Below are 10,742 nucleotides of genomic sequence, written 5' to 3'. Positions count from 1 at the left end.
AGTATACTATTTCCTGTGACTGAGCTCCAGTAAATATTAGGCATCAAACCAATAAAACCATGTTGGTCAACAGTTTACAAAAATACATCTTTATTGTGTTCCAATGTTCTTGCATTATACAGATACCTAGTATATAAACTTAGTCTTCATGTTAAATACTAATTAAACATAAAACTATGAACTAATCAGCAAACCTGCCAGAAAATCCCTCCAAGTCATGAATCCTTATTAAAAGGCAGGGCTAGCAGGGCTCGGTGGCTCAGCATGTAATCCTGCACCTTTGGGAGGCTGAGGTGAGTGGATTGCCTGAGCCCGCGGGTTCGAGACCCGCCTGGGCAGGCGAGACCTCATCTCTACAATAAATAAAAAAAAAATTAGTCGGGAGTGGTAGTGTGCACCTGTAGTTCCAGCTACTTGGAAGGTTGAGGTGGAAGGATCGCTGGAGCCCAGCAGGTTAAGGCTGCGGTGACCGGGAGCGGCCCCTGCACTCCCTTCTGGGCAACAGAGTGAGACTCCAACTCAAAAAAAAAAAGGCAGGGCTGTGGTGGTGTATGCCTGTAGTCCTAGCTACTCAGGAGGCTGAGGCAGGAGAAGCGTGTGACCCCAAGAGTTCAAGACTCAATCCCTTAAAAAAAATGCAGTGGGATGATGAAACTGTCTTAAATCACCATCCTCTGAAAATAGTTAACCACAGCCAAGTGTAAGTATTGACATTGGCAATAAAGGTGAAAGTGCTAGAGAATGAACCATGGTGCACTTCACCATCCACAGCAAGCTGGGCAACCAAAGGCTCACTGTGACACGTCAGCACAGTATCATCTTTGTGTCAAAAAGACCAGGGCTCCATCGTTAAGCTCAGGTTAACTTCACAAGCTGCGGGGTAACACGCCAGAAGACGAGGCCCATGATTTCAGAACGTGGATTTTAGAGGACCCGAAGATGAGGGAAAGAGCCACTTCACCTTCAAAGCCTTTCCAGAGCACTAACTCAAAACAGAGTCCTAGGAATGGCTAGGGACTGGTGCATGTCCTGAACACTCCCAACTGTAGCAAAATGTACATTCACACACAAAACCCAGAAAACTCTTGCTCTGTCTCAAAATGGAAAGGTTCAATGTTAACTTTGCGAGAGCATATGTCATGGCAGCTACAACACCAGTCTCTGGCCGGCCCAACCAGTCTCTTCCATGGGTTTTGAGACAGACCTGCAGGGGGTCGAGGGGCAAGGTCTCCTCGCAGGTCCTCTCACAGGGCCTGCAAACACAGCAGCCCCGCTCCCAGCCTCCTACTGCCTTCCTCAGGCTGGCAGCATTCCAACCTCTAATCACAGGGGTGAGAACTGCATAGGCCCCAATCCCAGAGCCGACCCCAGCCCCAACAGTTGCCATTCCTTGCCAGGATACAGCTCCTTCTAGCAGTTCTGAAATTCAGGGGACAGTCCGTCCTCTCACACAGCTGGAGGACGGCCTTGAGGACCACTGTCACCAGTAGCCAGAGGGTGAGCAGTGCAGCTCAGTTCCGGGACTCTGAGGCTGTCGGGCTGCGCACCGTGGACATGAGGTGCGACTTGTAAGTCTTGCTCAGGCCTGTCATCCAGAACTTGAGCAGCTTCACATTGTCCTCCTCAGATGCGCCTAGGATGCTCAGCAGCTTCTGTGTATCCTCCTTGGGTCGACTGTCCACCTTGGTGAACTTAAAAAGGACCTTCACTTTGCTGCAGAAAAACCAAAGCAAAGCATTCAGACCCCCAGCATGTGCCAGAGCCCTAGTCATGGCCGACAAGGTTGGGACTAGCTGGAGCTTTGCAGGGGGAGCTGGAATTCAAACTCTTGGAGGAAGTGGCTGAGCAAGTAGCAGCTCGTACCTGTGCCCTTCTGGGTCTCTCACCAGCCATCAGTGCTAGCCTTGAAGAGCAAGGCTGGCACTCAAAACAGCAAAGAAAGAAGGAAAAACTTTCCTCAAACTCATGGGAGACAATGGTTGCTCCCAAGTTTCACTACATTATCTGCAATCTGGACAGGTTTGACTAAATTTGATAAAAAATTACCAGGAATCAAGAAAGAAATAAAGTAACTTTTTTTTGTTTTTTGAGTTGGAGTCTCACTCTGTTGCCCAGGCTGGAGTGCAGTGGCACGCTCATGGCCACCCCAGTGTCAACCTGCTGAGCTCTGGCGATCCTTCTGCCTCAGCCTTCCAAGTAGCCGGAATTACAGGCGTGCGCTACCACGCCCGGCTGATTTTTTTGATTTATTGTAGAGATGAGGTCTCGCTGCCCAGGCGGGTCTCGAACCCGCAGACTCAGGAAATCTACTCGCCTCAGTCTCCCAAAATGCTGGGCTTACAGGTTGAGCCACCAAGCCCGGCTGTAGCCTGCTTCTTACAAAAGAAGAGGCCAGGTACAGTGGCTCATGCCTATCATGACAGCATTCTGGAAGGCTGAGGCGAAAGGACTTCCTGAGCCCAGGAGTTTGAGACCAATCTGGGCAACATGGCAAGACCTCATCACTCTAAACAAAAAAAAATTAGCCAGGTGTGGTGGCGTGCACGTGTAGTCCCAGCTACTTGGAAGGCTAAGGCAGGAGGATCACCTGAGCCCAGTAGGTTGAGGATGCAGTAACCATGAACATGCCACTGCACTCCAGCTTGGGCAAAAGTAAGACTCCCACTCAAAAAGGGGGGGGTGGGTAGCACCTGCTATTGGGCTTTCGGATTTTAAACGTTAATAAAGTAGCAAAGTAACAGAGCTTCGGTAATGAGCCTCTTTCATGCACCTGGTGTCCTTACCTGCCCTGCAACAGCTCTGGAGGTGGGTGTCACTGCCACCTCATGGAGCAGGAGCCTGGCAGGAGGTAGTGGGTCACTTCCCCAGATCACCCAAGCTAGTACACAGGGAAGGAGTTATGGGAACCCCCACTCCCAACCTCTATTCTAGTGCCTCTGTTGGGGCCATGGCTTGGTGTCCTTTCTGGAAGCGGTTTCTGATAGCATCTGCCGCTACTGGAGGAGAGAGGCCCCTGGGAGCTGAGGCTGCGCGGGCTTACTTCATCCACTCTTCCTTGAGGCAGACAAGGCACTGGTCCACCACATCCACAGACAGATTCTGGTTGGTCAGAGCTGCTTCGATCTTGTTCAGGATGGTGGGGCCGACTGGGAAGAGGGAAGAGGGTGGGGAAGAGCAAGGGGCGGCATTAGGCAGGAGCCCACAGCCCTTTCTGATGAAAGATCAACTGGCTTGGCGGCACCCACCTCGGTCTGCAGCTACGGGGCTCCCACTGGTCACCACAAACTCGTACTTGCTGAGAGACTGGTCATCCTCGCACCCAACTGGGTGGAGGGAGGAGCGAGTGGCTGTATGGACCTCCACGATGACAGCAAATTCTGCAGCAAAACAAGACACCGGTCCTATTACGTGTCCCTCATTTCATTCCTTCACAAGCCCAATGCATCCTGCCACCCCATGCCACTCCAAATTATCTCAGGCCAATGAGAAAAACACTGCCAGGCAAAAGCTCTCTCAAGAATAATGCTTTGGCATGTAAAACCTTTTGCAGATTACTTATGAACAGAGTTAAGAGTTAACTTTTCCCTTAAACTAATAATTTATTATTATAACAACCACAAATCATATACCTCCTTTCACCATACTAAGCAGCTCTTTGACTGTGGTCTCACTATTACCCCCATTTTATAGATAGGGAAACAAACCTAGAGAGGTTAAGTAACTTGCCCAAGGTCATACAGGTAGTAGTAAGAATTTCAAGACTATGTCTGAAACCAGAGCCTGTGTAACACTACCCAGAAAAAAAGGCCCTGCCACTCAGGGAGGCAGGACCCAGCCCACGAGCATAGCAATGGCCTCTCACAGATGTCCTGGCAAGTAATTGATGTGCTGGGGCTGACTCCTGGACATCCCACCCCAAGAAACAAGGGATGTCAGCTAGCTTCCTGGGTCTCTTGCAGAAGAGCAGCCCTGACTGCACCAATGAATACCAAGGAAGACTCCAGGCACAAGACAGGAAGAAAAAGACTAGAGAGGACCAGGGCAGGATGGAGAAGAGTGAGAGGACAGGAGGATGGCATGGCCCGCAGGATGTGGGAGGCCCACACCAAGTCCTCCAGCCTCCACATGGCATGGGCACCAGCTCACCCGGACCATGATGATCCTCTGGTAGACACACGCCCTCCCACCCTCAGGACTGTGACCTGCAGCCCACTAAGAGCCACAGCCAGCACAGCCACCCCCCATCTTGACACCCCCTGTGTCAAGACAGACCCCCAGTGCCATGGGGGAAGCTGGTTCTACAATGGGGTCCCCCACCTCCACAACCCCCCATCAAGATCCAGTTCCACTCTGGGTCTGAGGAGTGGGGACACACAGAGCAGGAGCACACAGCCCCACAGCCCACGCCTGCACGCACCTGAGGACAGCACGTGGGAGGGGATCTGTACGTGCGGACTGAGCCCCAGGAAGTTGCACCGATAGGCCTCCTCATATTGGCTGCTGTACGGGATGATGCGGACACAGCCCACAGGCAGCATGGTCTGGGGAGGACAGTGCGACTCAGACTAAGGATGCAAGGAAGTGCCCAGACCTGGCCTGTCTCCACCACCCAAGCCCCACGTGCCCTCTGCAGCCCAGTTCAAAGCCTTCACCTTCCAGAGGGGTCCCAGGACCTTCAGCCCACAGGGGTGCCCTCCACCACTGGGCCCCTAACTCTTGTCTTGGTTGTTAGTCATACACTGATTTGCGTGGCCTTTGCCTTCTCAGTGTTAACTCTTTTTTTGTTTGAGTTGGAGTCTCACTCTATCACCCAGGCTGGAGTGCAGTGGCACGCTCACAGCCACCCCAGCGTCGATCTGCTGGGCTCAAGTGATCCTTCCGCCTCAGCCTTCCAAGCAGCTGGAACTATAGGCACGTGTACCATGCCTGGCTAATTTACTGTAGAGATGAAGTCTCACCAAGTTGCCCAGGCTGGTCTCGAACCCTGGGCTCAGGCAATCCTCTTGCCTCAGCCTCCCAAAGTGCTAGGATTACAGGCTTGAGCCAGCACACCCAGTCTTCAGTGTTAACTCTTAGGTTATTCTTTGCCTTCTCAGACGTCGTCTCTTCCCCATCCCACAAAGAGAGAAGCTTCTACAGAGACTGTCATATTCTGTTTCCTCTTAGCCTAGGCAGTCAGCAGGCATGCTCACGCCTTCTGATGATTTAAATATCATCAGACCAGACCCAGGCGCCCACAGTACCCCAGGCAGAGACAACATGCTGTACTGTGTGCCCACCCCCACTCTCTGAGAGAGAGGCACAGGGCCTAGACCTGCTTCTGCAACAGGTGACCCCTCCCCTCTAATGGCTTCTTAGAGGAAGCTAGGGACTGGGGAAGGGAAGATAGGGTAGTTAGTTGCCGATCTATCAAGACAGCACAGAGTCTTTTCACTGGAAATAAAAAAATCAGTGACTGCCATTTTTAATACTGGAGAAAACCACCACAGATCTTGGATTCAGGCATGAACTGTTCATGAGGTTCTGCACCAAATGGTCAAAGCACCCTCACGTTCCTACCTAAAGTTAGATTCTAGGTCAACACCACCCTGCTATACACATAAGAAAAAAATGTTCTTACCCGAAGAACTTCAAAAGCAGACTGGACAAGGTCCACGTCTCTGCTTTTCCAGATCACCTGGTTTCCCATGAGAACATGCCAGGCCAACATACGAAAAGATGGGGCACCTAGGACCTAGACAATAGAACACAGTGCTTCTGCATAATTAACAGAAATATGTTTTCTCTCTTTCCAATGCAATGACTTTATTTGTGTATTTGGAAACTTTTTCTGTACAGCCAAGGAGGACGGTCAGGAAAAAGTCATTTCTCTTCTCAGGGAGGGTCAGTGACCTGCCCAAAGTTGAAAGGGGAGAGACAGAAGTCCCTTGGATTTGCATGTGAGAGCCAAATTCCAAAGCTCTCACACCTGTTAAAATCTTTTCCGTTTCATTTTTAGAAATTTAAAGCAAAGAGGTGTTTACTTTTGCAACATTTACCTTCTCTTTATGGACACTCTTTATTTTGCTGAACTATTAGAACCTTGCAGGCCCCGTGACGTGTCACCATTCAAGAAGAACAAGGGCCTCCTCCACAACCCAGGCCATGACTACACCCAGAACACACATAAGCCATCTGCATCCAGCCCCACGCCCAAGCTCAAAGCCCCGACCACATCCTTTACAGCCGCTGTTCTCTTGATCCAGGAGCTATTAAAGGGTCATGGTTGCTTCTCACTGTCTTGCCTTTACTCTTGAGTCTAGAATAATCCCTCCCAAAACTTCATCTTTTATTTACTTCCATGATGTGGACATTTCAGAAGAGTCCAGCCTGTTGTCTTATCGCTTCTAAAAAGCCAAACATGGTTTTGAAATAACACAAAACATAAAAAAGAGGCTACAATACTGCATTTCACCAAACCCCAACTGCCTCAAAACAGTCCCACCTCCAGGGAGATTCAAGTTCCCTTCCAACTTAATCCATGTAAACAAAAATCAGCAAGGATGCTTTCAGTCAAATACATGAATTTTTTTTTGAGTGGAGTCTCTCACTCTGTCGCCCAGGCTGGAGGGCAGTGGCACGCTCATGGCCACTGCAGCCTCAACCTGCTGGGATCAGGTGATCCTTCCATCTCAGCCTTCCAAATAGCTGGAACCACAGGCATGTGCCACCACACCCAGCTAATTTTTTTATTTACTGTAGGGATGAGGTCTTGCCAAGTTGCCCAGGCTGGTCTTGAACCCGTGGGCTCAGGCAATCCTCTCACTTTGGCCTCTCAAAGTGCTGGGATTATAGGCATAAGACACCACGCCTGGCCCAAATACATGATTTTGATGAACGACTGTTTTCATCCAGAAGCCCCATGGGCAACTGCCATTTGATCAGCTTTACTCCATTGTCCAAACCAGAAAGAATTCTCTTCTGATTAAATCAATGCTCAATGTAAAAAGAAACACAGTAAAATATTACAAAAAGAGGACATCTGCCCTTGTAATCAAGCAATCTGATGAAATACAAGCATGAGCCGGGCTTGGTGGCTCAGCCTGTAATCCCGCGCTTTGGGAGGCTGAGGTGAGTGGATTGCCCGAGCCCGCGGGTTCGAGACCCACCTGGGCAACTTGGTGAGACCGCATCTCTACAATCAATTAAAAAAAAAATTAGGCAGGCGTGGTAGCATGCACCTGTAGTTCCAGCTACTTGGAAGGCTGAGGCGGACGGATCGCCAGAGCCCAGCAGGTCGAGGCTACGGTGGCCGGGAGTGGCCACTGCACTTCAGTCTGGGCGACAGAGTGAGACTCCAACTCAAAAAAAAAAAGAAAGAAATACAAGCATGGCCAAACTGTTAAATCTTGTTATGTCCTTGGTATGCCTGTAGACATGCAGATACGTCAACCCTATCCACACTGTATGCCTTGATTCTTCTAATTAACAATCTTCCATTATTTGGGTATAACTGCTTTGGTTAGACATGCAGATTGTTCCTAATTTTTTGTTAGGCGTGACCATCACTTTCAAGCTGCAGAGTCTAGGCTGCATGCAAACCAATCATGATGTTGTTCAACCCCTTTGGGGGTTCTAGATGAGAGGACCGCAAGACACCAACCTCCGGGCCTTTCTTTGAAGACACTCACACCATCAGTAAGAGAGGAGCACTGATCTTGCGGATGACGCCCCAGACAACCCCTGTGCCCTCAGCCGCCCACCAAGAAGACTCTCAGTTACTCCCTGTTGGGTTATGAAGATCATGGGCCCACAGGCAGAGTGTGCTGGACAGAGAAGCCTGGGCTGTCCTCCCAAGCTGCTGATGGGCTCTGCCCTCTGCCCTCTGCCACTTACCTGCCTCATGTGCCGAAGGGACTTGAAGACAGGCAGCTTCCGTGGCTGCCAGCTTCCACAGCCTGAGAGTAAGGAGGAATCCGCTGGGCACGGGGTCAGCTCCTGTCCTTCTGCACCCTCCAGCAGCACAGGGGCTTTCTCCTCCTCTTCAGCCTCAGAGTTGTCCCAGCTTTCAGACTCCTCTTCTAAGTCTACAAGGCAGATGACAAGGACAGTGATAGACATACCACCTCTTAGAGGCAACAGTCTTATTACGTGACTTCAGCCTAAGGCAGATAGTGGCTACACTGACCAGTCAATTCCTGATTCCTGTCTGTGACCAGTTGGCCACACTCCATGTTGCCCTGGGAGCACGGGTGGGCAAACAGGGCTCGGTTACTGTTTACTTAGCTCAGAGTATCACACAATGCCGTAGAATCACTTACTGAAAGACCACGAGCTGTTCCCTTTTGCAAGAAAACTCAAAACAAGGATGAAAATACCAACAGGTGTGTCTCCAGAGCACCTCCTGTGAGGACTGTTCTCAGGAACCCACACTTCATGAGTTCTCTCAGCCATCCTGAGGCAGCACTAATATCCTCAATTCATGGATGAATAAGTATTTGTCATTCAAAGCTAGGCCTGTTGACTCCACAGGGTACACCCTGAGGCCTGATGCTCAGCTCCTCAGTAACTATGACAAGCTCAAAACTCGCTCTGCCCTCACGCTTGCATGTCCAGCCCTCGCAAGGCTTCCACAGACCCAGCTCTGCCAGGAAATCTTACTCCACCACTGCCCTTGCCATCTGTACCAGCCTGACATCTGTGACCAGCATGACGAGTAGTTGTAGGGCCGGTTGCTGAGTGAAGGCAGAAATGTGGACTGCAAGGCTCCATTTCTTCTGAGCACCTTCTGCTCTTGCTGAGATCCCGGTTGGGAAAGCCCATTTCAGAGCAAGTGTGTGAGAGTCAAGTACTTGCCTGCAGGAATACCCTTGAGACAGCTCCAACTGCTAGGGTGGTTGGTCACTTGTAGACGGAAGGTGGGAAGCATTGCTAATGACAAATCACACACAATATGCGCCGCAAATCTGTCTGCCAACCACACAGCTGAGGTCACAGACCTGGAGTTCCAAAATCAAATAACCTGCAGAAAATCTCAGCCAGGATGGAGACCAGTGGCCCTGGGAAGTTAGCGGAATGGGACCCTGAGCCCCAAAAACAGAGATTATAATCAGAAACCTGGGGAAGCCCAGACACCTTGGGGCTTGGGGAACTGCTGTCCTTGAAGGGAAAACTCAGGTCCAGCGGACACAGAACACTTTATTTGTAAAGAGGCAAAGACTGGCCGGGCTCGGTGGCTCAGCCTGTAATCCTGCGCTTTGGGAGGCCGAGGTGAGTGGATTGCCTGAGCCTGCGGGTCAAGACCCACCTGGGCAACTTGGCGAGACCTCATCTCTACAATAAATCAAAAATTAGCTAAGCATGGTAGCGCACACCTGTAGTTCCAGCTACATGGAAGGCTGAGGCAGAAGGATCGCTGGAGTCCAGCAGGTCGAGCCTGCAGTGGCCAGGAATGGCCACTGCACTCCAGTCTGGGTGACAGAGTGAGACTCCCAACTCAAAAAAAATAAAAATAAAAAATATGCAAAGACTAACAGATTGTTTTCAAGCCCAAGCACTTGGCTATCATCATAAAACAGGAACAAGAAACCGTGAATCAGTCAATTCTTTCTACAGATGGCTGAACCTGGGGAATAGATGGTCTCATAAAACCAACCATCAAGGCAAACAAGATGCAAAAACAAAACAAACACACCAAGAACAATGGGAACACTTTCCCAAAGCCTCATCCTGTGCTTATTCTGAGCCATGTTTCCCTTCCTCAGCTCTTCCTGCCAGGACAACAGAGAGCCGAGGTCCCCTGCAACCACTGCAGGCCACGGCCCAAGCAGCAGCAGCCCCACCTTACCAGCTAGCTTCTCCATCTGCACTAAGGTGTCTTCGGTGGGTGCGCCCTCCAGAAGCTTCTCTGTCAGCCGGCTGCCGCATGCCTTCAGGAGCCTGCAGAGCAGAGTCAGCTATGAGTTCACATTAAAAAAACCGAACCTGACATTCATGAACACCCCTGATCTACCAGATTACATGCTGAATACCACGAGGGCACAACCAGCCAAATCCAAACACAGGCAATTCTGCAAGCCAACCATAGCGGTCCTTCAGTGGGAGGCACAGGAAAAGTGTGGGGGTGGAAGAAGGGGCCAGTCCAGCCCAGGGCCAGTGCTGCTCCCATCTCAATGCAAAGTCCTTTTTGACACAAAAGGGAAAACTGCACACAGGCTGCACACTGGAGAATATGAAGGCATTTGCCAATTTCATGATCATGGTATTGTGGTTATACTTGTGACTGAAATAAAACAACCCCGCTTTGCTTTATTTATTTAATTTTTTTTTTTTGAGACAGAGTCTCACTCTGTTGCCCAGGTTGGAGTGCAGTGGCACGCTCATGGCCACCTCAGCCTCGATCTGCTGGACTCAGGATATCCTTCTGCCCCAACCTTCCAAAAAGTTGGAACTACAGGCATGCTCCACCACATATAGCTAATTTCTCTTGATTTATTGTAGAGATGGTCTCCCAAAGCAGATTTGCTTTAAAAAAAAACAAAAACAAAAACAAAAAGCTGGACTTGGTGGCTCAGCCTGTAGTCTTGTGCCTTGGGAGGCTGAGGAGAGTGGATTGCCTGAAGCCGCAGGTTCGAGACCTGCCTGGGCAACTTGGTGAGACCTCATCTCTACAATGAATCAAAAACTTAGCCGGGTGTGGTAGCGCGCGCCTGTAGTTCCAGCTACTTGGAAGGCTGAGGTGGAAGGATCGCCGGAGCCCAGTA

At 50.3% G+C, this 10,742-nt stretch overlaps 1 protein-coding gene across 1 annotated transcript in view; it reads right to left on the bottom strand.

Moving 5' to 3' along the window:
* Positions 1–612: 612 nt before the first annotated feature.
* FLCN (folliculin) overlaps positions 613–10,742 on the bottom strand; it is a 20,781-nt gene continuing 10,651 nt past the window's right edge. The window contains exons 6-12 of the mRNA XM_008071985.2: positions 9,827–9,918; positions 7,876–8,066; positions 5,621–5,734; positions 4,418–4,541; positions 3,246–3,377; positions 3,041–3,146; positions 613–1,713 (exon numbers count right to left, since the gene is read on the bottom strand). Coding sequence (XP_008070176.1) covers positions 1,512–1,713; positions 3,041–3,146; positions 3,246–3,377; positions 4,418–4,541; positions 5,621–5,734; positions 7,876–8,066; positions 9,827–9,918 — 961 coding nt within the window. The 3' untranslated portion in view covers positions 613–1,511. The remainder of the gene's footprint in view (positions 1,714–3,040; positions 3,147–3,245; positions 3,378–4,417; positions 4,542–5,620; positions 5,735–7,875; positions 8,067–9,826; positions 9,919–10,742) is intronic.

Source organism: Carlito syrichta, unplaced genomic scaffold, assembly GCF_000164805.1.
Source record: "Carlito syrichta isolate Samal-C Ts95f unplaced genomic scaffold, Tarsius_syrichta-2.0.1 Scaffold314799, whole genome shotgun sequence".
Lineage (NCBI taxonomy): Eukaryota > Metazoa > Chordata > Mammalia > Primates > Tarsiidae > Carlito > Carlito syrichta.
This window is presented reverse-complemented; position numbering and strand designations above follow the sequence as displayed.